Consider the following 16,982-nt stretch of genomic DNA (forward strand, 5'->3'; position numbering starts at 1 on the left):
CTTAAAAAAAACTTGAATCCTGTTCTTTAAGGGCTTGACTGAAAGACTATTAAAGACAACAGTGGGTCTTTCTGTTGACTTCAGTGGGTTCTGGATCAGCCCCTAAAACAAAATTCCCTTCCTCCCTCTTTTTCAGTTACATTAGTGTGTGAAAACAGAAATCTAAGAGATAGTAAAGTAAATTTGCATGGATGCAGCCAGGATTTTCACATAGTAGGCATAGGAACAAGATTGTTCCCATGCCTACTATGTGTCACATACCATAAGATGGATTTCAGGAGGGCTTTGTTGAAGAGTTGTCTACTACTTTGAGTTGCTTATAGAGCAACCCCAAAAGTAGCTTAAATGGTAGTTACAGAGACAGCTGTACTCTGTATCATTATTTCCTTGTCTACTCTAAGGACAATTGTTTTAACTTGCCTTTTCACATACGGCTTTATATTTGTTTTTTTTTAATTCATTTAAAAGGGTCTGGTTTATATGTGATCATAAGAAAATTTTTAAATAAATTTCAGAAGATACATATGCCCAATTTATCACACTATAGAATACTCTTGATTTGCTTGCAAGTTTAGGATATGTTGGCTTGCTTTAAAGATTAAGGCAAATGTACATAGCTGTAATCAACTATATTATTTTTTGCAGGTATATGGTGCTGCTATTCAATTCTATGAACCATATCTTGAGGAGAATCTCACAGAAAAACAGAAATCTCAGTTAGAGTTAGCAACTACTAGAGATGGGAAGTCGGATAACTCCAAAACAGTTCAGACTAACAAATGCATTTGTCTGCTTTCTCACTGGCCTTTTTTTGATGCTTTCAAGAAGTTTCTTACCTTTCTTTATCGTTATTCCATCTCTGGTCCTCATGTCCTGCCTATTGAGAAGTAAGTTATTTCACAGAAGAAGTCTTGCTGATAATTCAAATTGTTGTGAATGCTACTTTGATAATTGATTGACTTGTTAAAGTATTTTTGTGTTTAATTCTCAATTCTGCTATTATGGTGAATCAAATGTTCATTTTCCCCCATGGATAAACTTCTCTTGGATGTACCCTTTCTTTAAAAACCTCTTTTTAGGTTTTTAAAATGTATTTGATCTCCTCTCTATGTACCACTTAAGCCATTCATTTCTTTTTAAGATTGTCTAAGTGGCTCCAGGATCTTTAAACATTTTGTTTAGGAGAACTAAGATTATAAACCCTTTGTGCTATTGTCAGATACAGTTGGTCAAAAAGATTATAAAAATGCTTATTCACATGTGCATGTTTAGGACAATAAAGGAGTTAGTTTTATAATATCTTTGACCCTTTGGAATGAGTAATCTGTCAAACTCAGCTCTAACACAAGTCAGAATAATCCTTAGCTGTTTAAAGTGTGTGATATGACTCCCTATACTAAAGAGTAATATCTATAATCTGAATGATGATTAAGCCTTGATCTGCACTAAAGTTATGTTACCGTAGCTGTGTTGGTAATTGGTGTGAAAAAACCTGACTGATATAATGGTTCTGACAATCTCCAGTGTAGACATGGCTATGTCGATGGCAGGAGGGCTTCTTTTGATGTAACTAATGTCTTTTGGGAAGGTGGTTTTCCTACACCGACAGAAAACTCCTTCTGTTGATGCAGGCTGCATCACATAGGGAGCTGTGCCAGCATGGCTATGCTGACATAGCCATCATAGGCTAGCATGGGCTCCATAGTGTAGGCATACCTGAGGGAGACACTTCTAGGCTAAGTGAAGTTTACAGCATAACAGAAAATATCGAAGCCGACACCTGCTTTGTTCTGACTATGGCCTAGACTTCTAAATGCAGTGTAGTTGTAGCCATGTTAGTCCTAGGATATTGGAGAAACAAGGTGGATGAGGTAATATCTTTTATTGGACCAGCTTTATAGGACCAAGCTTTCAAAAACTTCTCTCTTTCGCCAAGAGAAGTGGGTCCAGTAAAAGATATTACCTCGCCTAACTTGTGTCTCAGATTTTTAAAGATATTTAGACACTTTTCCTCTCATACTGTAACATCCAACTGACTTAGGTTCTGAAGTCCTATTGTCAAAAGTGACTTAGGCACTCAGAAGTCTCTTAAGCGACCAGCTGCTTAAGTTGGTTTTGAAACTAGAACTTATGAGCCCTTCAGTCAGTTGAGTGTTGCAATGCAGAGCTGAGCAATGCAAATACTTTTAAAATCTGTGCCTGTATATGCACCATTTTTTTTTCCAATTAAACTTCAATGTAATTTTATAAAATTCTTAATGTAAATATATTTCTCACAGTTTAGGGTAACTGCACCTGTATTCCCCCTTTGTGGCTCCTTGAGGGCACCCGCTTGGGTGGAGACCTATGTGTCTCTCCTTCCTGACTGGGGCTTTTAAGGATGCACAGCTTCGTGCCTACACTGTAATAGCCCCAGCAAGCCAGTTTACCTATAGGCCAGTACCTGTGCTTTGCTTTCTCTGAGAGAGCTATTAACAGTTTTGCCAGCTCTTACAAGTTATCACACTGCTCTTTCTAAGCAAATACATTTATTCTTAAAGTAAAATAATTATTGAGAAAACATAATAACAAACAGATTTAAATACACACTAAAACTAACAAGAGTCACCCTTCAGTCTTTTGGGGCCCTAGTAGCTAAACTATTTCCAACTGTTCTGCAAAGGTCAGGGTCCCTCTTGGACAGAAGGTCCTGTCTGTTTGCTGGATCAAAGAGAGAGCCCTTTGGCAGTTTAAATGCAGCCTTTTTATGCCAAAATCCATTTCTTTGTGTTAGCCTCTGAGAATAACACTGATGAAGCTCTCCCAGTGCTGCTAATAATAGGAAATCTCAGTACAATTATATGCTTTAGTTTCATGTGCAATATGGAGACGAATGAATCTGAAAATGCCAAGTATTTTTGTGAAATACATAACTCTTGCAAGCTCTCTCAGAATTTTCTATTTCCATTTTGAACAATTTCCAGGATTGCAGAGTTTAGAAAAAATTTGTTTGTTTTAGTTTACAGTTGAAAAAAATTAATGGATTTATAGTCATGCATTTGACACGACGATGTGAATGAGCCCTAATGTGCTACCTCTTTTCTTTTTTTTTTTTCCCCCCTATCACTGATCTTGAGGTACAGTTGGTGTCTGAAAGCTTGAAAATCAAGCAGAAGTTCATTAACCTCATGGTTTTACCTAATGTTACTTTGCAGGGATCATTTACAACTTGTGTTAACAAAGTAAACAGACTAAAACTATGACACACTGAAATGTAGCTAGTCTCTAGGGTTGCCAATTTTGGTTGGACGTATTCCTAGAGGTTTCATCACATGACATCTTTAATTAAAGATTAATCTTAATTCCTGGAGATTCCAGGACAGTCCTAGAAGGTTGGCAACTCTACTGTAGTCTCTGAAAAGTGACAGTAGATTTAAAGATAAAATATTTTTAGTTTACAAATGGAAAGATTTTTGTAACTGCCAGCTTGCAAACTCAACCCTGGAGTCTGAAAGATGCCCTGAGTTGCTGTCATCTTGCACACCAACATCAGCAATATAGGTTCTGAAGGCCAAATTACACCTTCTGTGATGCTTGTGTAATCCCATCGCCTTCAGTGGGCTTGCAAAAGTGTAAGAGAGTGGTTCTTTGGTTGGAATTTTATAACCAGGTGAGTTGATTCACAAGAAGGAATTAATACAAGAGTTTTCGTTGCATAAAGGTGTTCAAATACCTCAATGATCAGGATATAATAAGAACCTAAACTGAATCTACTTCACTCTGTCTTGGCTGTTGGCTCTGTAGTACTAACAAGAGTAATAAATATCAACAATTTGTGTTCGTCATTCAAATAAGCAAATATGACTAAATATATTTGGGGAGCCAATGTACTGAGCAAGATTGTGCCATTTTTATATGGCCTCTTTTCATGTTGCCTGCAGTAAGCGCTTGAAGTGAGGTACAGCATTCACAAACAGTTTTCAAGCAGTGATTTCTATTCTGTTTAAAGTCAGTATTTTCTTTTTCTTCAGACACATTTCGCATTTTATGCACAAAGTTCCTTTTCCGTCCCCTCAGAGGCCAAGAATTTTAGTTCAGGTAAGTTTAAAATCTTTCTTACCTATCTACAGTATCAGTCATGTTATACAGCTGCTGTAATGTGAAAATATATTAGTTTTCTTAAAATATTTGGATAAAAAAGAAAAAACATCTACAGCCAAATTCACAAATATTTCACACTTAGAAATAACTGATGTTGCATGTCTCCAGTTTAATTTAGGACTATAATAAAATATTTTCTTAGGCATTATATTTTCATGAGGCATATTTTATTTTGTACTTAAAAACCCAACCTATGTGCTAGTTAAGGGATAAATTGCAGAAAGTCAGGACAGCTGTGCAAGTCCCTCCTAGTTCTTGAAATATTTTCTTCTTTTATTTAGCGTAAACAAAAGTGAGATCTGTAGGCTAGACCTCTGGAGTATGTTCTTCATGACTGCTTTTTTCAAAGGGCCTTATTCTGTCCCCTGCATGTGTATGGTTCCCACTGAAGTATACAAGAGAGACCCACTTTCAAGAGGCACAATTTATGAAACTTATAACTAAGGGTATGTTTTAGTCACGGATATTTTTAGTAAAAGTCATGGACAGGTCATGGGCAGTAAACAAAAATTCATGGGCCATTACCTGTCCATAACTTTTACGATATACCCCTGACTAAAACTTTGGAGGGGGGGGGGGGCGCCGCGGGTGCTGGAAGGGGGGCGGGGCTGATTCAGACTTCTTACCTGGCTGCTGGGAAGCAGCATCTTCCAGCTCCAAGCTCCATGTGCTGCTTCCACTCTTCCCCAAGCTCTGGTTCTGCAGCTCTCATGGGCTGAGAACTGTGGCCAATGAGAGCTGCAGGGGCAGTGCCTGTGAGTGGAGGCAGCATATGGAGCTAGGAGGGAGGGGAGTTCTTGTCAGCCTTCTGGGGAGCACCCCCCAGCTAAGCACTGCCCTGCACCCCAGCCCTGCAGCCTCCCCACACCAGAACTCCTGTTCCGGGGGGGCAGTGGGGCCCGAGACTACCTCAGCAGCGGCCAGTGCAACTGTCCTAGGGGCTGCCAGAGCTGCTCAGGCAGCTCCCAGGCCATCCACACTGGCTGCTGCAGAAGTCACGGAGGTCATAGAATCCATGACCTCCATGACAAACATGGAGCCTTATGACCCTTACTGTGTGCTCATGTAAGGTAATCTTTACTATGCACAGCCTTAGAAGTGGTATCAGGGTTGGAGGTCAATCAAAGATTTATTCTCTGTTCAGTTATATGCATTCTCTGTTCAGTTGGTGAGGGTAAGGAAACCTCTAATCTGGGATTTTGTGAGGGAACTATTATTAAGCCGCCTCATTAGGTGGCATCCCACTGGAAAATGAAAATTTTATTTTAGGAAGCAAACAGGATAGAGGCATGTTAAGTTAGAAACTTAGAGCAAAGAACGGACAAACTCATTTCTTAGCCATACAACCAAAATTACTGAACCAAGTCCTACTGTTCTGACCAAGTTACTAATGGTATATGATCTTCAGGACTTCTTTTGAAAAAATACATTGCAAAGGAATCAGTGCAGTCTTGAGACTTGAAGTGATATCCACAGCCTATAGGGGAGATTTCTCAGTGAATAAAGTCTAGTAAAAATGGAGGCAACTTCCTTAGATGCTGTTCTAAACATTCTTAGAAATCTCAGCCAAGAGATTTGAGGATGTCTAAGGGCATGTTTATTAATTTGGCTACTATATTTCTGAAGAGGAGTTGGAGAACAGTTATCCTGAGGTATATTCCACACTTGACAGTTTTTACGATAAATATTTGAAGTCTGATTAAAAATCCAGTATATTTAAATCCTGGTTTTTTTCCATTAGTCACACCTGATAAAATAGTGTAGATAAGATCTGTAGAGAAATGTATATAGCAGAATTTAGCATCTTTAGAAAGACATTTGAAGTAATATTCCCAATTAGCAAAAATGAACCAAAATATATGAAAATATCCTGGAACAAACTTTTAAGAAATACCTGTGTGGCGTGAGCCATACATACACATTACATCTAAATGAATTTACATAACACCATAGATATAGGCAAAAGATCATGCACATACTAATTTAGCACAAGTAGCAAAATCAGCCTTTATTGAAATTTCTGTTAATGTCCATAGCCAGATAATTCTTACAAGATGTCTGATGACGGACTTTAATAGAATTACTCCAGATGTCCGTTGGTGTTACAGAGAACACAGTCTGACCCAGTGATTAGCACTGTACCATAATGACATCACATGCATTCAAATCTAAAATATTTTTCTGAGGGAATGCTTGAATCATAGCAATTATAATACTTTTAGTTTATTAGGTAAAGTTTTGCTCCCTGGAATTCCATAATTTACCAAGAATGGTAGAATTAAGATCTCTTTAACAATGGGGGGGGGGGGGAATCTAAAACCCAAAGGAGTATTTTAATTTTTTTGACTAAGTAGCTGTTTAGCATTACAGGTTCTTATTTGAATATGTGTCCGTGTGGGCGTAGGCATGTACCTCATGCATGCGAGATCGGAAATTCTTCTTTGAGTGATTGCACATGTGCATTTCACTCTGGGTGCGCACACACTCACTAAGGGTGGCTTGAGCATGCTGTGCTGTTACATGCCAGTTTAAAGGGCCCAGCTGCCTCAGAACCCCCTCAGTACCTTCTTACCACCCGTGATGGTCATTCTAATTCCTTGGCTTGCCTCAGCAAGTGCTTTCAGTGTAAATTGTAAATTTCTTGTAAATAGTTATCTAGTTTTGTAGTTATTTAGTAAGTGTAAGATTAGTTTTCTTTTTTGGTCCCCAGATCTCACTTTTCTGTTTCATGGCAGCAAGGGATGCCTCAGTCATTGGGCTTCAAGCCCTGCATCTTTTGTTCTAGGCCAATGCCCCTGAGTGACCTGTGCTCTGACTGCTTAAAGTGTTTTGAGGGAAACTCATATTCAGGATCGTTGCCAATTTACAAAGACTTTAGGACAAAGAAGAAGAAGCAGGGCTGAAGCTTTTCCATGGGAGTGGCCTTGAGACCTCCATCAGAGCATAGCTGCCATGACTTGGCACTTCTGTTAAGAATGCTCCTCCTATGCAGCCTGAGACCGGGCACTACCCTTTTTCTCTGGAACCTAAGACGCTCCAAGAGAGGAAGATTGCAGACACCTAAATCCATTACACATGTGGATAAGAGTACAGTGCAGCCAAAATCCAAGTACTTGTCTTATGAGGTAATGCAGAAACTGGCACTGTTGACTCTGGAGACTAAAGTGGAGCTTTCTTCCTCTGTGGTACCAAAACAACTCAAGACCATCTTGGTGTCAACCATACTTGTGGCATTTGTGGCAGCAAGAAATCTGACTCTGTCAGTACTGATATCCCTGGCAGAGCAGGATACTGTGCTCTTGCTACCAATGACTGAAGGGCACCAGTATCATCAGTTCAGTAGTTGGTACTACAACAACTTCCTGTGCTTCAGGTTTCACACCCATCAGCACCATCAAAGGGAAAGCTTGAATCTGAAGTTGGTATCACATGTTGGCACGTAGGTTTCCAAACCCTGGAGCTGCACTATTCTACCTCTAGGTGTTTCTATCCAGGGTTACCTTGAGATCCTGCAGCTGGAATCAGATCAGGCATGTGGCCAGGGAACCCCTTGGACCTGACACCTGTCCAGTGGCCTTTTGGAAACTAGGAGGATTTCTCTGTTTCCAGGTCCTACACAAGTTATTCCTGCTCTGTATCCTAGGGGAGACTGTACTCACCAGGTGCCATCTGTTTGTGAGTCCGATACTGGGTCTGGCGCTGAGCAGGCAGAAGTGGTTCAGGAGAAGCCTGCTGAACAGCTTATGGAGGAAGGACAGCTTCAAACTGTGCTGACTTCCTTGTCTTCCTCCCCCGTTGAGGCAGTTTCCTTGGGAGGCATCTCACCTCCAGCTGATTGTGGGTGAGGGATAGCTCAGTGGTTTGAGCATTGGCCTGCTAAACCCAGGGTTGTGAGCTCAATCCTTGAGGGGGCCATTTAGGGATCTGGGTCAAAAATCTGTCTTGGGATTGGTCCTGTTTGAGCAGGGAGTTTTAGATGATCTCCTGAGGTCCCTTCCAACCCTGATATTCTATGATTCTGTGGAGCACAACAAAAGCTATTGAAGAGGGTTGCCTCAGGTTTGGGGATCCAGATGGAGGTGGTTATGGAGTCTTCCCATTGCCTCATTGACATTTTGGCTACTACCAGGCCATTGATAACGCAATTTTAGAGCCTGTTAAGTCAATACGGCAGACTCTTTATCCCTTTCTCCCACCTCAAGAAGAGCCAAAGGTAAATATTATGTTCCCTCCCAGGCCTTTTCTCCATGAGTGGTCTTGAGGATTCCTGTTTTTCCACCAATTTCCCTGGTCCCCAGGATAATGTCCAGGATTCAGGAGGGGCAAAGCTACAGATGTCATAATAGTCCCTTGCTGGCTGAGGCAATTTTATCTGTTGGTCCTGCTGCAGCTGTTCACGTGGCCTCCCATTCAGCTCCTGACCTGCTCAGACGTCAGAATCAAATTCTGATCTCCTCATACAAAGCAGAAAATCCTCCACTAGGAAGACGTATGCTTAAAGTAGAAGAGATTTTTCCCTTTGGGCATCTGTCGAGGGAGGAGGAGAGTGTTTTGGTGTCCATGCCCAGCAGTACCACCTAGGAGTGAGTGTCTGTGTCCGTGTCCATGTCATCCAGTGGCAAGGGTCAATGGCCAGGTTTAGGGGAACCCAGATCCTCCCTGCTCCACTGAGTTCTCACCCAGGGTCCAATGAAACAATAATTCAAAATGTGTGGTATATGGGGTGGGCACCCCTGGGCTATTTCCTACTCTGACTTTGGTTCCTCTGCTGGTGCCATTGGTTTACTGCTGAGTTCTCTCCAAGTGTCCTCTCTGGTCATGATTTGGAGGTCTTCCTCTCTCAGTTGGGGTTTGTCATTGCCATCCTCCATGGTTGAAGGGCCTGTGGTGACTTGGTAGTGGGGCCTGGTCCCAGCCATGTGGGGCCCCAGCAGCTTCTCGGCAGGAGCCTACACCACACAACTGCTCTCCTCTCGGTCCGCCTAGACAGAGCTGAGCTACTCCTGAAACAAGTGGTCTTGGCATTCAATTATCTCAAGATCCACCTTACAGCAATGTCAACATGGTATGCACTCGTGTGTTCTCAATCAGTTTTTTCACACCCAGTGGTTATCAAAATTCCTTAAGGGCTGCCTCCATATTTTAATTTCCAGTCTAAGATTTGGCTCCCTCATAAGACCTTAATATTGTCCTTCTGAAACTCATAGAGCCTCCATTTGGGCCACTGTCATATTGTTTCGTATACTAACTTACTATCAAGGTGGTCTTCTGGCCATCACCTTAGCTCAGTCAGTGGGCTCCAGACTTTCATGGCAGAACTGTCTTATACATCCTTCCATAGAGACAGTGGTGTTGAGACCGCACCCCAGTTTTGTCTCCAAAGTGGTCTTGGATTTTCACCTGAACCAGGTGACTTCCTTGCTAGCCTTCTTCTCACACTTGATGCCGGAATGAAGAAACTGCATAACTTGCATGTATCCAGGTCTTTGATGTATTAGCTTAAATGGACCAAGCCTTTTCATTGGTCTCTCTGCTCTTTGTTGCCATTTCTGGTCCATTTAAAAGCCAACTTATCTCTTTACAGAGAATTTCCAAATGGATCACACAGTACATTTTCATCTGCTACCAGCTGGGTGGCAAGCTTCTCCCTTTGAATATCAAGATACATAGTACCACAGTACAATTTGTATCTACCACCTGCCTCAAAAACATTCAGATCTCTGAGATCTGCAGGGCTGCGCATGTGGAGTAAACCACTGGCTTGTGAGAAACCCTGTGCCCCTGACATGGGATGCCAAGTTTAGGAGAGCAGTACTTCAATCATTGACTGTTTCAGCTGATATTCCTCATTCCCATTATCTAGAGGGGATATTGCTTGCCTGTCACCTGCAATGGGATCCACACTGACACGTACTCAAAAAAGGAAAAATAGTTACTTGCCTTACAGTAACTGTGGTTCTTTGATAAGTAGTCAATGTGGATCTTGTGACCTGACCCTCCTTTTCACTTTAGGAGTCCTTAATTAGTATTTGATTTGTGAGGGAACTGAGGCAAGGTTGCAGCCACTCTGCCCTTTATACCCTTGCGTGAGAACATGAGGAGGCATAGACCATGTGCCTGGCCCTAGTGGACTGTGCTACGCAAAACAAATTCTGATTTTGTTTGCATGTGGACCTACAGTGGGATCCACACTGACTACAACATCTCGAAGATCCACAGTTACGGTAGGTAAGTAATTGTTCTTTTCTGGCAGTATAGTTCCTGAGTTTGATTACTGAAAGATACCCTATATATAAAACCATGAAGTGTAATGTAAAAACAAAAATAATCTTCCTATCTTCATTTTGAGTACACATGGCCTCTCTTGATGCCATTGTTGAAGTCTCTGAAGAGAGGATAAATGTATTAATAAATTCCTGGGCCAGATCCTCAGCTAGTATAATCTGTTTTAGTTCCAGTAAAATAAATGGAGTTGAACTGATTTACAGTAGCTGAGGATCTGGTTCTCTTGTCTTACAGAGAAGATGTTACTTTGAAAAAAGTCTTGTGGTATCTGAGCTGTGGTTCCTCACTGATCCCAGAATATTAATTAGCTGGAGTGTTAATAAACTTTCATTGAGTTGTTATACAATGTTTTAATTCCTTTTTTAAGATAGGTAATCTGATGGATCATCTTTCTGTTAAAGTGCAGGAGGAGGAGAAAAAGTGTCACCTATCACTTATCTATAAGTAAAATATAATGAATGATGATGATTTTGCGTTTTATTGCTTCATTATTTTACATATGCCTGAGCTACATAATGTTTAATGTAGACTTCTTTTTAAATGTTCAAATTATAATTGACTGACTGTTGTTCAATTTCTGTTATTTATTTTTAAGGCTCAGAATAAAAAGTATATATGAATTTTTTTTTAATAGCTATCGCCACATGATAACCTCATTCTTAGTCAGCCGGTGTCATCACCTCTACCCCTGAGGCAAGTAGAACAACAGTTCTGTTTAATTGTGAAACATATCTTGATCTATTAGTGACATGAAGCTTTAAAGCTTCGAAATATGAAGTAATTTTAACTGTCTACTATATTTTGTAATTGTATCTGGAAGTGAATTGATCTTTCTTTCTAAACCAATTGGCTGTTTTATAAAGGCATGAATCTTAAGTCTTTATATTTTATAACTATATCTGAAGTACTGTAAGTCACTGTCTTGCAACAATAACAAAAAGGTTATATATATATTTTGGTACTTCATATTTAATCCTTCTCTCAAGATAGTTTGCCATATTTTTTTAAAATCTCACTTGCTACTGCAGTAACCTCATGAAAATTTTAAATTATGGAAATCCTTGGTAGTGACTCCATAGTCAGGATAAAGTTTCTTAAATGGGCTTAATATCAGGCATAAGTTCCTGGTTTAGTCAAAAAGTAGGTGGCCAATCAGTCTGAAAAGAATTCGGAAAGTTAACTTTTTTTTGCCCATTGAATTTTCTGTGGCGTTCTTGTTTGGTTTCTCTTTATAATATTTAATAGGGCCAAAATTCAAAAGTCTTCCTGTCTGATGTGTCCATTGCAATCCTAGCTTTTCCTTTTTGACCAATAATCTCTTAAACATTTTGCCTACACAAAACTTGGTAGAGAGCTGGATTCTGAGTATTGTCTATGGGCACTTGGTTTTATTTTATTTTATTGTTAGATTTAGGATCATTATTTAGCTATTCCCCATGTTGCTGTAACAGAAAGTTTGTGCTGTGTACTCAAACCTGAATGGTAGGGAACCATATAAACACAAGCCTGTTTGATACGGAGTCAGACACACCCAATACTTTTCCATCAGTAATTACTTTTCTGGCAGATTTTATCCTAAAATGAAGGTGGTTTTGTGCACAGTTGATGACAAATAAAACATTCTCCATCCGCAGCTGCATTTTTCCTGCCCCCACCCCGCCCCACTTTGTATCAGATATCTCCAACTACTAGTGTGGGAGGAATAATCTGGTCAAATTATGTGTACAGAAGGAGCAAGATGAATTAGAGTTCAGTATGCAAAGAGAGATCTGTATTACAGCTGCAGTAATGGTAAAGGTGTTTGCTTGCGTGTGGAGAAGTAGAGTGTGTGTACTCTTAGGTAGCTTAACTTTTCACTTCATTGTTTTTGTGGGTATATGTTAAAGTAAATGTGTGTATATGAACCCAGACTGCTTAACAACAAAGTTATATGTATTTAATAATTCATATAATTTTTATGTAAAATCTATCATTTTTGCTAAATACTCATTTAAACAAAAATAGTCCATACTTTCTATATGAAGAATAAAGATGCTGTTAATATTGAATGTTAACGCACATGAATTCATTTTTGACTGGGGGAGATAAAGATATATATTTTTGTATAATCCATGAAGATCAGTTTACAATGTGATAACTTTCTTTCTAATAGAATAGCATTCATATAATAGCTATGTGACTGCAGCACAAACCTGAGGAACTGAGCAGTTCCCATTATATTGAAGGGAAAATCACTATAGACCCTCTGGCATTTGTTAGAGAATTACAGAACTGTTTCATAAATGTCACTGTGTCTGGGTATTAGTTTTCTTTAATGCCTGGGAAATATCAGTGCACTAATTCAAAGTATTAGTCACACATTTTAAAGTACTCTGTAATCTGAAGACATTGGTTAGATTCATATTCAATTAAATAAGATTATTGTATGTAAAGCAGCTTTTATTGTTTCAGCTTTTTAGTGAAATAACTGTACATCCTTTGAGTATGTGTCAGTGTGGATCCCACTGTAGGTGTGCATGTGCCTCATGTGCATGAGATAAGAATCTTTTGAATAGCCTCGTGTGTCAGGGCCCACATTTGCCCTATGCTTCATCATGTGTCCATATCTGGGCATAAAAAGCAGTGCAGCCTTGGCCCTCCCTCTGTTACCTCTTGCTGCCACTGATGGAGATGGAACTTAGTGAATATTCAACCACTTGTCATTCATTCTGGCTAAACTCTTCAGAAATCTTCCGAACTCTCATCTGTTTGCTCTAGGAAACTATAACAAACAAACATGACCCATCAGGACTTATTTTTGGCAGTTAGATCACCTCCCTCCATCTGTGTAGGGTGATGGTTCATCCACTTCAACCTCGTGATGAACTCTAAGTCCTCAGTCTTCAAGACCTATCCTTTCTGTGATGGACTAACCCTGTTAACAGATGTACATATCAGATGTCTCTTCTGCTTGAGTGAGAGCCATATACCAGACAGATGCTTGGTATGCCAGTACTTTTCTTCCAAGATTCTCAAGTCCTGCGAAGCTCAACGGAAGTGCTGCTTGGTACCTTGAGGAGTCAGGTACCAAATCTAACCATGTGCTGGAGAAAATTACATCCGCGAGTGCCCCCCTTCGGTAGACATGCAGTGCTCAAAGCCAGCACAGAAAAAACTGTGACACTGAAGCCAGCACCATTGGCACTGATGCCGATACTGCTGGTACTGAAGCTTACCACCGACAGAAATCATGGCAGAGACCGTACGCGGAGGTTGATATCTTCCCATAGGGAAAGGCCACATAAAGCCTCCCTGGAAAAAACTTGTGAAACCCCACACTGAACCTAGGGCTAGTGACAAGCTATCACATAATCCACAAAACTCCACTTGTGATGGTATAACCATCAGCATTGCCCCCAGCAGCATTGTTGCTGATGGTACTGCTGATGCATCCTTTGAGGAATCAGGACCAGTGTCAGAAATGACCCCAGCACCAAGGCAACGACCAGCACTGATGTGGACTTTGCTACTGAGAGCACCATATTTCTCAGTGCCACCCTTAGAGGAAATCTGTTCTTCCTCCCCGTCACCAGGATATACATTCTTACCTTCCGCAAGCAGGGAACCAGCTCTCTCCTGAGATTATGGAAAGACCGAACGGTTCTCCTCACAGGACACCACCACAACCACACCAAGACTGTGAAACACAAGCTAGTCTGATGGCATGCATCATGGCTGTATTGGGCTTACTGGGATTCTCCTTTGCACATTTTCAGGAGCTGATTCCTGTCCCATTCCAGGAAGAGGAGATTGCACTCCCAGTGTCATCCGTGGCCAGATCATTGGCACCGAGCTAGGAAGAATGCCAAGAACCGCTCAACATGAGACCAGAAGAGCAGTGCCATCCTGCCATGCCTCTCAAAGACCTTGCTCCAGAGCCAGATGATTTTAAGACATTCCAATGTCTGCTTATGTGAATCGTGGACATTCTAGAAATAGGCACATCAGTTATCTAAAAAAAAAATTCATAAACTGCTCGATACACTGATGACATTGGGCCTGTCCAGAATTGCCCTTTTGATAAATGAAGGACTGTTTGACCCCACTGAAGCTCTGTGGCAAACACTTGTCACTATCTTGGCTGCAGCCAAGAGAGTAAAAAAGTGGTATCAAGTCCTGCAGAAAACTTGAGTATTTTTATGCCCACCTTGGTTCGGACTTTTGTTATCTATATAGGATAAGGTGAAGACCCCCTTTCTTCTTCTCATTTAGCAAATATTGGGAGCTAAAAGTCTCTTCTCTAAACTCTGTCAAACTTTGCCTGTTGCTCATGAACTCTGGCTAGGTCATAGAATCATAGAATATCAGGGTTGGAAGGGTCCTCAGGAGGTATCTAGTCCAACCCCCTGCTCAAAGCAGGACCAATTCCAAACTAAATCATCCCAGCCAGGGCTTTGTCAAGCCTGACCTTAAAAACCTCTAAGGAAGGAGATTCCACCACCTCCCTAGGTAACCCATTCCAGTGCTTCACCACACTCCTAGTGAAAAAGCTTTTCCTAATATCCAACCTAAACCTCCCCCACTGCAACTTGAGACCATTACTCCTTGTTCTGTCATCAGGTACCTCTGAGAACAGTCTAGATCCATCCTCTTTGGAACCCCCTTTCAGGTAGTTGAAAGCAGCTATAAAATCCCGCCTCATTCTTCTCGTCTCCAGACTAAATAATCCCAGTTCTGTCAGCCTCTGCTCATAAATCATGTACTCCAGCCCCCTAATCATTGTTGTTGCCCTTCACTGGACTCTTTCCAATTTTTCCACATCCTTTTTGTAGTGTGGGGCCCAAAACTAGACACAGCACTGCAGATGAGGCCTCACCAATGCTGAATAGAAGGGAATGATCACATCCCTTGATCTGCTGGCAATGCCCCTACTTATACAGCCCAAAATGCCATTAGCCTTCTTGGCAACAAGGGCACACTGATTCATATCCAGCTTCTTGTCCACTGTAACCTCTAGATCCTTTTCTGCAGAACTGCTTCCTAGCTTTTCGGTCCCTAGTCTGTAACAGTGAATGGGATTCTTCCATACTAAGTGCAGGACTCTGCACTTGTCCTTGTTGAACCTCATCTGGTTTCTTTTGGCCCAGTCCTCTAATTTGTCTAGGTCAGTGTACTCCCTGTCCAGACAGCGCATGAACAAGAGGTCACAGTCCCACCTCAAGTCCTGCAAAAGCTGAGAGGGTGGCTAGATCCTGAGAAAGCATGAAAGGAGTTCCATTCTTGTCACCATCCCAAATTTCAGAATTCCACCTGAACCAGTTGATTTATCTGCTTATCTTCTTCTGTGTCAAGTGTCGTTACAGGAAGGAACAGAAGCTACACACACTGCATTTCCCCAGGCTCTACTCTATTACACTGACAGGACCAGGCCTTTCAGACTGTTTCCTCATCTCTTTGTGGCCATTTCCAGCTTTGTAAAAGGTCAAGTTATCTTGTCACAGAGAAGCTCTACATGGATCACATGATGTATTTTCAGCTGGCAAATCTCTTCCTCCAAATGTCTAGGTGCATACCACTGGAACAGGCAGCAGGATCATCCTGCTTCAGGAATGTGCCAGTATCTGAGCCCTGGCCTACACTAGGGGGAGGGGGAGGGGAAATCAATCGAAGTTATGCAAATTCAGCTATGTGAATAACATAGTTGAAGTCGATGTAATTAGATGGACTTACCGTGGTGTCTTCACCGCAGTGAGTCAATTGCTGCCACTCTCTATTGACTCTGCCTGTACCTTTTGCGGTGCCAGAGTACAGAAGTCAATGGGAGAGCACTCAGGGGGTCGATTTATCGCGTCTAGACTAGATATGATAAATCGATCCCCGCTGGATCAATTGCTGCCTACCAATCTGGCGGGTAGTGTAGACATACCCTGAGATCTGCAAGGCAGCAACAGGGAGTAACCCACTGACCTTAGTCAAACATTATGCCCTTGACTTAGTGGTAGCGCTGATGCCAAGTTTGGAATAGTGGTGCTTCAATCATTATTAGATTCAGCTGAAACTCCTCGTTGCCACCAGCCAATGAGGATACTGCTTGCTAATCGCCTAGGTTGGGATGTACGCTGACACATTTGAAGAAAGGAAAGTTACTTACCCAACAACTGGTTTTTCGAGATGATGTTGTCAGTGCAAATCCTCTGAACAGTCCTTCATCCCCACTTCATGGAGTCCTCAGCAGCAACAACTTTGAATCATGAGGGAACTGAGAGGGGCGTTGTGGATGCCCCACCCTTTAGGCCCTTCCATAGGAGCACAATATGCATGTGTGGCCTTGACTGACATGAGTATTCAAAAGATTCCATTCTCATTTGTTTGAAGTGTATGTACCCTTACAGTGGGATCCACACTGACTACAAAATCTCAGCTACAATTACTGTAGGATAAGTAGGTGGGGTTTTTTTACTGGATAGTGAAACTAAATGAAATTGCCGAGTTTTTCTTCTTAACAAGAATGCAAAAAATGGAAAACCTAAGTTTGCACTGTGTTTACAACACCCTAGCTTAAATTCAGTTATGAATTC

At 41.2% G+C, this 16,982-nt stretch overlaps 1 protein-coding gene across 4 annotated transcripts in view; it reads left to right on the forward strand.

The window, feature by feature from the left end:
- DENND4A (DENN domain containing 4A) overlaps positions 1-16,982 on the forward strand; it is an 89,364-nt gene that overhangs the window by 24,636 nt on the left and 47,746 nt on the right. For all 4 annotated transcript variants that reach the window (XM_030577107.1, XM_030577108.1, XM_030577106.1 and 1 more), the window contains 3 exons: positions 646-887; positions 4,011-4,077; positions 11,060-11,118. In XM_030577107.1, coding sequence (XP_030432967.1) covers positions 646-887; positions 4,011-4,077; positions 11,060-11,118 — 368 coding nt within the window. The remainder of the gene's footprint in view (positions 1-645; positions 888-4,010; positions 4,078-11,059; positions 11,119-16,982) is intronic.

Source organism: Gopherus evgoodei, chromosome 10 (assembly GCF_007399415.2).
Source record: "Gopherus evgoodei ecotype Sinaloan lineage chromosome 10, rGopEvg1_v1.p, whole genome shotgun sequence".
Lineage (NCBI taxonomy): Eukaryota > Metazoa > Chordata > Testudines > Testudinidae > Gopherus > Gopherus evgoodei.